At 45.3% G+C, this 12,266-nt stretch overlaps 1 protein-coding gene across 1 annotated transcript in view; it reads right to left on the reverse strand.

Annotated features, from left to right (window-relative positions):
• Positions 1-12,266, reverse strand: part of PAICS (phosphoribosylaminoimidazole carboxylase and phosphoribosylaminoimidazolesuccinocarboxamide synthase) — a 417,483-nt gene that overhangs the window by 263,361 nt on the left and 141,856 nt on the right. The window contains exon 9 of the mRNA XM_085642046.1: positions 6,099-6,170. Within this exon, the coding sequence (XP_085498172.1) occupies positions 6,099-6,170 (72 nt within the window). The remainder of the gene's footprint in view (positions 1-6,098; positions 6,171-12,266) is intronic.

Consider the following 12,266-nt stretch of genomic DNA (forward strand, 5'->3'; position numbering starts at 1 on the left):
TCCTGGGGACCACCTCACAGTCTTCTAAAGAGACAAGGGACATCTCTGTGGGACCCCATCCACCTTGGGCACCCATCTCCTCCCCCAGGGCTACACTCGCCATCTGCCGGGGTGGTACACCAGTGAGTGCTGTCTTTCCAAACTGTTGGCACCGGGGATCATTAGACTTATGGGCCACATCACCACACTTGTAGCACCTCAGGGGTCCCCTAGGAACAGGTTTACCTGTCGGGCCCCGGGCTTCCTCTCAGGGAGAGGCTGGGAACCTTTCCCTTGGTTCCCTTGGGAATTACTTTGGGACCCTTTCTGGAATTCCCTCTGTTTACCCTTGTTCCCCCCACTCTTCTGCTGGGGACCCTGTGCGCTCTTGGCTGAGTCTCCCACGTGACCCTTGTGGACCCGGATGCTCACCCAGCGGTCCGCCTCCTCAGCAACCTTCCTAGGGTTAGTCAGCCTGCTATCAATCAGTTGCTGGAGTAGCTCTGGAAAACAATTACTTGACAAGTGCTCCCATACAATTAAGTCAAAGAGCCCTTCAAAATCATTCACTTTGCTACCCTTCACCCAACCATCCAATGCTCCGCAAAAGAAAGTTACATATTCTACCCATGTGCTTGACTTCATTTTCTTGCAATTTCTAAACCTCTGTCTATACAATTCAGGAGTCAACCCATACCTGGACATCAATGCTTCTTTCATGTGGCTGTAAGAATTATGGACTTCAGAGGGCAAGTCTAACAGTGTATCCCGACCCTCACTAAGGAACCACCCCCACAACCCCGCTCCCCAATCCTCTCAGGGACCCGGTGGGAAGACATGGCTACCTCATAGGCTTTGAACCACTTCCCAATGTCATCATTCTTATAAAACTCTTTCACCACATCTTTAGGAATATACACCCTAGCTTCCACAGGCATGGACGGTGTGCTGCCACCAGAGGGAATAATTTCTAAGCTCCTTGCTTTCAATTCCATCTCCCTCAAACTTTTCTCATGCTCCAGTTGCATCCTCTTCTCCTCTAGGGCCAATTTCCTAGTTTGCAATTCAAATACTAACTGCCCACTCAACTTAAGCTTGGTCAGCTCCATCTCATGCATCCTACACTCCTTCCTATCCTCCAACTCCTCTTGGGACAAACCTTTGGCAGAAACACTGCTACCTACTGGGGAGGTTGCTCTCCTCCCCCCTGCACCCAATGGCCCTTCCAGCTGCCCATCTGTATTTTCATCCCCTTCCTCGTTCACAGGGGTATTCCTTGCTTCCACCCAGGACCTCAGCGCCTTTTGGAACTCATCCTTCTTGGAGAGGCCGGTCATAGCAACTTTAAATCTCCTGCAGAAGTGCTTCAGCTGTTTCACATTGTAGCATTCTGGTTTTCCTCTTCCAAATCAAAATCAACAGATGCTATGGATGCTGCTTTACTCATGGTGACTAAACTTGGCAGTTCTTGGCAAAAATAGAAAATCCCAGGAAAAACAATCTACCAAAAGTATGTGGTTGCGTTTGGTCTGCACTCACTAGTAGTGTTCACCAATCACTGAATGTGAGTCGCAAATGCAAGTCCAGAATCCTCACCGCTGACCACCAATGTTAGATTTAGGGGTCTCTAGTTGGCAGAGGTAGGTACCTTTGACCAAATAGGGACCCTTGCGTCTAGTCAGGGTAAGGGGGTACACTCCTAAAATAAACCCTGCTCATCCCCTTTGTAGCTTAACACAAGTAGACAGGCTTATCTCAGAGGCAGTGTGTAAAGCATTTGTGAACACATACAGTAACCCAGTGACAACACTACAGATGGACACCACACAAGTTGTAGTATAAAAATAAGTATTCTTTATATAGACTTATCACAAGACCACAAACAACAAAAATCCACAATACTGTACTTACAAAATGGTAGAAATAGCTTGGTTCTCTTAAGATGGTAGATGTGACACTTTAAGTTCAATGTACCTTTGGATGCATAACGCTATACAACGAAAGTGTTGCAGGGAAGGTGATGCGTCCGTTCCTTACACGCAAGAACGGTGATGCGTCCGTTCCCTACTGCTGCGTAGGGGACGGTGATGCGTTGGTCCTTCTCTGCATGGGGAGGTGATGCGTCGGTTTCTTACTGCGCTTCCGTGGTGATGCGGCCCGCAACGCCGTGATACGATGAAGATCCGGAGCAATGAAACAAAATGGCATCTTCTTCTTGATGCGACAATGATGCGTGCACGCCCGAGGGCCGTGCGGCGACTCAACGAATCTTCTGAGCCGCGACAGGCCCAGCGACACGCTTATCTGGTGATGCGACGGGGTCTGCTGCGATGGCGACACTCTTCTCCTCGGTGATGCGATGCGACAGTGGCGGCACGCTTTCTCAGCGATGCGACGGCAGGGAGTGCGGCAGCGACACTTTTCTCCGGTGATGCGGCGACAACGGCTGCGGCGGCGACACTCTTCTTCGTCTTGAGTCGTGCTTCCAGCTTCTTGCGACACACAGTCTCTCAGAAGGCCCCGCACAACAGCAGGCACTACAAAAGAACTCTTGGGGATCTCGTGGGTGACGTCTGTTGTCCCTGAGACTTCAGCAGGAGGCAAGCTCTATCTCAAGCCCTTGGAGATCCTTCACAAGTTGATTAAAGTACACACAAAGTTCCTTTCTCCTTTCTTTGGCAGTCAGGCAACCACTGCAGGCCAATCCCCCAAACAACACTCAGCCAGGGATAGTCTCTTCCTCAGTTTCTCTGGTTCCTCTCCTCAGCAAAGATTCTTCTTGTTTCCCAAAGTGATCTAAAGTTCTAGTGTCCGGGTCCCCCCTTTTATACTAATTTTTCATTTGTTCTCTGAAGGCAGATAGGCCTTTGCCTAGTCCAAACCAGTTCTGGTCAGTCTTGGAGCACTTTGTTGACAGGATTCCTTCTTTCCTTTCACAGTGCAGGCCAGGGACATCAGACACACCACGGGAGATGGAGCCAGCATTGTGGAGGGAAGGCACAGCCATATTCAGGTCCCAGGTGCAACTCCTCCCTCCCATCTGCATGCAGATCTCTCTATTCAGCCCTGTGCTGACTCACCCTGTCTCTTTGTAATCCCCCAGACCCTGTCACTCAAACTCCAGACAAGGAATACACAACCTAGCAGAGGCAGGTTTTGGATGGTTAAACAAGAAAATACCTACTTTCTAAAAGTGGTATTTTCAAACACAGAATGTTAAAACCAACTTCACTAAAAGATGTATTTTATCATTCTGAGTTCAGGCATACTAAACTCGAATTTCTACCTAGTTTCCTGACAAGTAAACCAAATCAGCCGATCATGGAGTCACTAATCCATATATCAATTTACCATAGGGAGCACTTGCACTGTGGCACTGGACAGCAGTAGCAAAGTGCCCAAAGCATCTAACACCAGCAAAACCACATGAGGCAACAGCAAAAAATGGAAGGGAGACCCACGTCAAGGTGCCAGGTCTAACAGGCACTAATGGGATCAATCAAGCAATTTATTAGACATAATGGGCAGACGCTTTTCGGCGACTTTCGCCTTTCTCAATGTTCATTTCGGAAACCATACCATCGTCACAGTTCATTTAAATTCATAAAGCTGTGCTCTTATTAGGGAATGTAATGGAATTAACAAAAAAAGACTAGGCATCCAAACATACTCCTTGTTACTATAGTCGCCATATTGGCATTGTTATTTATTCATTTGAACAGTCCGTAATCCTTCAATAATTGCCCTGTATGGGCTGGCTTACACTCCCCAAGAGCTGATCTCACTTGCAATCCTGGCGTATCTACAATCCTGCACGCCATTATAGCAATTGTTATGTCTCTACTCATGATGTAGTATGAGTCCTGCAGATGCCCCTCGCCTGCCACTGATGCCTTCGTTCTGTAAGTACCTGCCTTCGCAAACGGGAATTCAGTCCAATGACTATTTTTCCTTGGATTCGATAATCACCCATCATTGATTCCTAAATCATTGATAACTATTCTCTATTTTTCTAAACCAGTGTGGAGCCTTTTTGTGGTGTTCTCATTGTGTTACTGTGCGTGTGTTGCACAAACACTTTACACATTGCCTCTTAAGTTCAGAATGTCTGCTCTGTGCCAAGCTACCAGAGGGTGAGCGGAGGTTAATAGAAAGTGTATATCTAGCTTACCCTGACGAAGATTGTGGTCCCTACTTGGACAGGGTGCAAACCTCTGCCCACTAGAGGCCACATTTCTACCATCACCTTTCTAAATGTAAATTGGGGGCTATGTCTCTGCAGCTATGCACACCTTTTATCATTCACTTGTAGGTCACTTACGAAGTGTTAAATCTGGCTTTTAAATTGTAAAACATAATTTAATTTACTTCTAAACCATAGTCTTAAGCATATGCAGCAATGTGACATAAGCCCTTGCTACATGTTGTTCCACATGCATATGGAAAATAACATCTCCCACAGGCTTACATCTGAACTTTGAAATTTGCGCTGCTAGCACAACCTGTATAACCAGTTCAGCTGACTTATCAAAAGAACCAATATGCCAATATAATTACACATTCATTTTCCAGTTTTAAGGAAGATGGATTTCATAAACGAAGCTCTACACGTGCATATGAGGCTCCACCAGCACATATGAGGCTCGAACCAGATATGATTGGACACCATAGCTTATGAGACTGCAATGGGCATATCAGAACACACCTATATTAAATAATCAATAACTAAACAATACATTAGACTATTCAAACTTCAGAGAACACTATACAAAATGACTAAATTCTATAAATTGCAATATGGACCAAAACACAATCACTTTGATTCAAGTGAACGGTTGCACAGAACCATACAGGACAAGCAGATTCAGTTTGTGCCACAGGACCATACAAATTGCAATAATTTCTATACCAAGTTGCCCAAACAGTCACACGCTTTGTTGTTGCTGCTAGAACTAGCAAATGGTGTCACACGCACCTTATCTTTTTACTGGGCTCTCATGGAAGACACACCGTGTAATGTAAGGGAGAAGTAGAAAACAGATTCTGCAAAGCTGATGGGCAGGACATGTTTGCAACCAGAATCAGACTGAGCGAAGGGACCATACAAATTGTAATAGGTGCTACACTTCCTTATAGGTAACAAAACTATGGCAGAGTCCATCCCCCCGGCCTCCTCTTGTCATGGTCTAGTGACTTCCTTGCCCTGGGTGGCACTGGCAAAGGGGATACCTACCGGTGGAGAACAAGAAGGTAGGAGAGCAGGAGAACTAAAGACTGAAAGAAGGAAATGTCACTGCTGTATACAGATGCCCGTCCACATGAACTGCTGGGACATTGCAACTGAAGTCAGCACCCAACTGTAATAGTGGTAATGGGTGCTAGAGAGAGCTGAGGAAAGTCTTACTTGAGACCAAGTCTGAACCCCCCAGATATTATGGAGTATTTTTAAATGACTGACAACCCTAAGATCTGATGGAATATGTTTCAAACTGTGAAACTCAGAAGACAAAAGTTAATATTTAGACCAGTGTATATTCATTTTGCAAATAATAAAGATGATAACACAAATCAGAACATGTCCTGTGATCTCCATTCTAACAGGAAGTACTGGGCATATGAGGCCTTACATGAGCCAATGCGGACATATCTGCATTCATGAGGCTGCACTGGGCATATGAGGTTGCAACTGGAATATGAAACTGCAGTAGGCAGAGCACAGCAGCATCCAAAACGGAATTTTAAATGCTTTGGCAGCTTTCTTTGTTCTGTTAGTTCTTTACTTCTCTGTCACCTCCTGTGATATCACTAGCGGCAAAGACCAAAAGATTCAACTCCCGCTGATTTCCTCTGCGTCAAAGTTCTTATGATTTCACTTCCTGTGGCTTTTTTCTCAATATACCTCCATGATTGATGACCCAACAGGGCAGCAGGATTGCAGTAGAGAGACTGAAAATCATGATACTCTGAGTAGCCAACCAACAGAAACATCTACTACAAGACAGCATATTAGAAGCAAACATGCAAATCACCCCGCTCTATCTTCTTTGTACAGACAATTACAGGAATAAATATATAACAATCTATATACCCCTCTTTTCTTGTGCTCATAAGTAGCTTACCTTTTTTGGGTATCTTTTTTGCTACGGGAGTACTAGCAGTATCCTCAGAAGTTGTGCTTATAGAATCATCATCTGTCAAAAGACAAACTGTAATATTTTAACTCTGTTCAGCATTTAAGTTCAGTGCAGTCAGAAAGATCCATTGAGGACTTCACACTCTACCAAATACCTGCAACCCAGAACATCATATATTGTCTAGGACAGTGGTTCTTAACCTGTGGTCCAAAGAACCCAGGGGTCTGCAAAGCCTACGCAAGGGTACCATGATGGTTTACCAAACTTAGATATTAAAATTAATACATTAAAATAAATAAAGTATATACAATTAAAGAAGCAAAATTGAAAATGTGAAAATATTTTCTAGATTTGATAGTGAAGTAAACAAAATATTTCAATATTAGAGCATTTGTTAGGTATATATATGTTTTTGTATTTTTTGTGTATTGTTTTGAGGTTAAGATCATAGAAACTGGTCCCGACTTACCAAAATGACTAGATTCACATAATGATTCAATGGGAATACACAGAAGTCAAAAGATTAAGAGCCATTGGTCTAGGAATGCAACATATGATCTCTGTGCTGACAAGTGTTTTTGATATTCACAGAAATATGAATGTTCAAATTAAACAGCATTACATTGATATGAAGGGGGTGACCTAAAACGTTGCGTGTTCATCACTCTCAAGCGAATGCAAGTTAAAAAAACTGAAATAATAATGCTTGTGACAATTTTCGCAACTATTGATTGTTTAGACAACAACACATTTCATTCATGGACATCCAGGCCCATACGAGCACTGGAATCCAAATTGTCTTTCAGGAAAGTCCAAGGCTGACTGAAGGTATTGCACATGAGATGGAACTACTTGACATCTAAGCGTGTAGCACACAAAATATACTGCACTCCAACAAGCAGCACAGTAGAAACAGACCTAATGTTCTTTCTTTGCGGTCTGACACCCTTGTACTTAACATCAGAACTGACTAATCAAGAACTGGTCTCGAACTTCTTGGTGTCATCACACGACACCAGTGACAATGTTCTCTTTTTTCATACCCATATCTTGAGGACTTGCCAGTTGGTACGCAGACCATGTGACCGTAACTCTAAAACCAGATTTTTTGTGCTTGACACTCAACACTTTTTCCCTACCCAACATTATCCTAAACAAGAGAAAGTGCTGCTCAATCAGTGCTTAATTTGTAAAAGAATAAGTGCCAGTGCTCAAAGTTGTTCTCGGTTGTCTACTCTTCCAGCGCTCCAAGCATACCAATGTCAAACATCAGCTCTTGCGATTCCTCTCCATTTTGTCACCTCGCCAGACCTAAAACACAAAACCTCATTGGCTTTGCAGCTCACAGGAACCCATCAAAGAACTGAACAGTGCCATCTTCAGCACACACAACATACACTCTGTCACTCTAATGTTATCTCCAGATGAATACCTCACCCTACACTATAACTGATAGACATCTGGCTCTCACATGACTGCACTCATCTTTACCTCTGGTAAGCTCAAAGGCTTATTCCAATTAACACTTAATAATACAATGCAGAAAGGCAATGGCATTAAAGTAATTCACAAACCACCATAGAGACCCCAGAACAGCCCCCAGTCGGGTCCTTTGCCATGGCTAAGAGGCCCCTCACACTGCACACACACTGAAAGCAGATATCCCGTTCATCAATATCCATATGTCTTCCACTTTCTGCCTTAAAACATTTCCTTCCTGGTCATCCACAGAGCTTACAACAATAGTCCAGTGCACTGTATTGTCTAGAAGATATTCACATGGTTTTTAAACTCTATGCAATTCTCGGGAGCCACAACATAACCATGCCCATATCTTTGGTCCCCACTACCAAAGGCAACTATATAAACCTAATTGTATACATCCGAAGCAAGGGTCCCTTCAGCAAAGGTGTTAAATTGAAATTTGTTTTTCAGATCTCTTCTGGCCAACAACCTTCCAAACTTCCAGGCCAAACTGAGCTGGGCAACAACCTTCCAAAACTTACAGGCCAAACTGAGCTGAAAGAATACTACAACCACAAGTCAATCCACACTGAGGCACACAAATCAGAAGCTCTTCTTCAATTAGGCAAGTGCACATTAGTAGTGCAGTTCTGAGCACTGTGCTGTGGTCTTTGCTCTTGGCTTGAACACCCAGTTTGTGCTTTAATTTTCACCAAGTCAAGGCGAATCAAGGTAGGTAAATTCTTTTTTAACCCCATTCTCCACCTTCCGTGCTCCCTCCCCCCCCCTTCTGAGCCCCCCTTCCCAACCCTTACACCCCACCCTGGAGAACCCTACCCTCGTGTAACGCCCTGAACGTCTCAGGATCGTTTAACAGACACGATAATGAGGACGCAACCACTTGTGAAGGGTTAGTTATTTTAATGAAGGCAAAAACAATACAACGAATAAACAAAAGTTATAGTCACTGGAATCCTCCAGGCTAAGTACGTTACCAGCCCACAGCACGGATGGTCCTAACCGTCCTCTGCATATACGCCGATCCCGGCGTATGCCAACAGACGGCAGAAATGAAATGGCCGACAATGGCAATCGGTAGGCTGTGAGGGGCACGAAGAGTGTTGGGGAGAATCGAGGAGTCAGGGAAACACCCAGCCGGGGTCTCTACCTGAAGGGAGCAGCCGCTCAACCTCTTCCTCAGACTGCACCGGGACGCGGAGTCACCTCCTGGTGATGCGTCACCGATACCCCAATCAAAAGCAAGAAGACTGAACCGAGAGCAGCCGCTCGATCGATCCTGTGGACTTCCGAGTCTGTAACGCGGCAAACACCTCCTGGTGTGCGTTACAGCTGGCAGTCCCTGTATCTCTGGTCGGGCTGGGAGTTACGACTCCAACCAGCAAAAGCGCCACTGCGCTTTGACTCAGCCGAGTCAAAAAGCGAAGCTCAATGGTTGACCGGTAGAGCTTCCGGGTCCTTCACAGGTGACGATGGGGCAAGACACGGCCCAGGGAGTAACGACTCGACCTACCTCCGTTCTTGCCTTACTGGAGCACCTCTCCGGAACACTGCTCTTCACGAAGCAGGTACGTCGGTGTAAACACAATATCCGACAGCGTTGTACCTCCCGGTTCCTCCCTTTATAGGGCGTGTTTTCCTTGAGTTATGTAACAGCTCTCCTGTTTACATAAGGGCGTGTTTTCCCTTGAGTTATGTAACAGCTCTCCTGTTTACATAAGGGCGTGTTTTCCCTTGAGTTATGTAACAGCTCTCCTGTTTACATAAGGGCGTGTTTTCCTTGAGTTATGTAACAGCTCTCCTGTTTACATAACCTCTCAACCGCTAAGCATCCTGGGAGATGTAGTCCGTTTACGCTGGTTACCGTTTTCCTCCCCTCGCATGACAGGAATTCTTGACACCTCGTTTCCTTGGACTAAGGTCCAGATTCAGCCTACCTGGGCACCCTACCCTGTCCATAATTGATGCTGGTCACAACACTAAGCAAGCCGCTTAGATCAAACAGTTCTAGTGTTGTGAATCCCTGATATTTTAATAATAGTCTAGTTGCTTACCCTAAATACCTTGTGCAAATCTATCAGATGTATAGACAATTTGAAAATCTATTGATCGTAATCGGCGCCTTCAAGCAATAAATGAGAAATGTGACATTCCAACTAATTGGAGGCTTTAGCTAAATTTTCCAGGAGCTCCTCTGCCTCTTGTACTGTTTTCAGATTATACATTTTGTTGTTGTGCATAATTTTTAAATGTGCAGGGAATTTTAGTTGAACGACCGCCCCCAATTTCTTAAAGTCATCCATTTTCCTTCCTAGCTCCCATTGTCGATCTAAAGTGACTCGAGCTAAATCCGAACGTATTTCAAAGGCAAAGTCTCTGGGTTTCAATGTTCTCTGTTTTAAAGCTGAATTTAGAATCTTCTCTTTCAAGAAGAAAGTTGATTAAGATCTTTCTTGGTTTTGTCCGGTTAGGGTGTCTTCTAAAAGGGTCCCTGTGAGTCCTTTGTATGTCCCTCATCAGATCTTCCTCTGACTCTTCGATCAGTACCAATTCTTTTATGAGGGTTACAATAAAGGATTTAAGATCTTCTCCCTCCTTTCCCTCAGGAACATTCAAAAGACGCAGATTATTGAGCCATGAGTTATTCTCTAACATTTACAATCTGTCACGGAGCACAGCCTCTTCCCTCTTGAGTGTCGAAATATCAGCTTTAGCCGCTCCCAGGTCGTCTTTAAGTTCCTCCACTGAACTTTCTAAAGCCACAGCCCTGTAGTTAAGGAGGTCAAGTTTTTTCTCCAAGGATTCACAAAAGAGCCTGATCTCCCCCGATTCGTCTCTGAGACAGCAAACCCCTTACGAATATCCTTGGAAAGGGTAGAAAAGGGGGTCTCGAGAGATGCCGCCGAGGTACCCCCAGCCTCATGCTCTGGAATAGCATTCCCCCCTCTCCACTGCCATTGCCATTAACCTTGTCCTTGTCACTGCCAATACCGTTACCGTTGCTATTGCCACTATCGCTGGCCTCTACACCCTCAGTGGAAAGGCTTTCTTCCCTAGCATATCCACTGACCTCATTTGGGATCAAGGTTAAACCTGCCCCCGGGATCTCAGGATTACTCACTCTATCAGGTTATATGTCGGGTGTGGGAGTATCCGCCATCTCTAACTCTTCCATGACCCCAGAAAAGATTGTTGCACTTCCTCTAACTGGTCAGAGCTTTTCCTTAGGGTCTCCCCATGTTTTACCACGTCCAAAGCCTGTGGATAGATTTTAAAATAAGGCCGTAAAGAGGGGGTAATTAGTACTTTGGAGTCAAGCGATTTAGCCTTCGTTCTGCTGGCTCTAGTACTTCTACTCTTAATATCACATGACTGAAAGGGAGAGCTATCTTCAGGTTCCGTTTCCAAGGTAGTACGCCCTTTCCCGACTGTCACACTACTATGTGTGATAGATTTACCCTCCAAGGGTAATTTGATATTTTTGTCCAGGAATTTCCCTTTAGTAGACCTCTGCGCAGCTGCTCCTCGCTTTCTGCCTCTCTTAACAGTTTTAAATGTCAGGGTTTTTTCTCCGGTGGTTTTATTATTGCTCAAAGTTTCACCTGGCTGTGTAGAGCTGCTCTCCGAGGATACCCCCCTCCTGCTTCCCCAAAACCTCCCCATGACGATATTGAGGACTGTGAAGAAAGGGCAAGAAAAGCTTACCGACCTCTGTAGCGAGCACTTCTCTTGTCGGTGTGCCACCTTGATTCCCCAGTACCTCGCATTGTTGCTGCGGAGGGAACGAGGCACACGAGGCACTCGAGGGAAACCCAGGATTCCCACCAGACAGCCGCTCGCCCATCTCCTCCACGCCGACAATCTTCTCCAGTGTGAGTGGTGCAGGATAACTCCCTGTATGCCTCTGCCTCTTCCAGATCCAACGCAGGGGAGTCCGCGAGCCGCTGCTCTGCGACCCCTCCTTAGCTCCAGGGCGGCAACACACCAGCGCGGGAGGTCAGCAGGACCTCAAATACACATCCCCCAGTTGCCCGAGGTGAGTCAAAAACTTCAGACACTCGTGAGGGGGGGGGGGTCATAAACAATGAATTTTGCTGATTTTTACAGTCTCCGCTTGCTACATATCCGTGTGGGACGAAGGTATCTCCAGAGGCAAGTGACCGCTTGGCTCACGGCGGCCATGTTCTCCCTACTCCATGCAAAAATTCTCATTCGTCTCTTGGTTAAGTTTACTTTTCTTTTTGGTTGATTGTTGGCTATCGCTCTTGGTTTGGGGTCGATGTATGAGGAGATCTGACATACTCAGAGCCTCGCTTTTTAAACCACCATGAGAACGTTACAGTGTTTGTCCTGGAATGTTAATGGCCTCCGGGTAAAAAATAGAAGGCGCAAAAATTCTTGAATACCTAAAAGACTCTCCTGCTCAGATAATCATCCTACAGGAGACACATCTCCTCAGGGAAGAAATTAGTGGGATCTTTGAAAAACTTAGATGGGTGGAACACTGTGTCAGTTCCAATCAAAGCGCTAACATTAGAGGGGTAGCCATTCTCGTTAAAAAACAAGCAAATGCTCGTCTTTTAGACGCCATGACAGACCCAAGTGGTAGGTGGGTCATTGTCAAGCTATCTGTTAAGGGTCATCTTTTAACAGTAGTAGGTTATTATGGTC

This window comes from Triturus cristatus, chromosome 2_2 (assembly GCF_964204655.1).
Source record: "Triturus cristatus chromosome 2_2, aTriCri1.1, whole genome shotgun sequence".
NCBI lineage: Eukaryota > Metazoa > Chordata > Amphibia > Caudata > Salamandridae > Triturus > Triturus cristatus.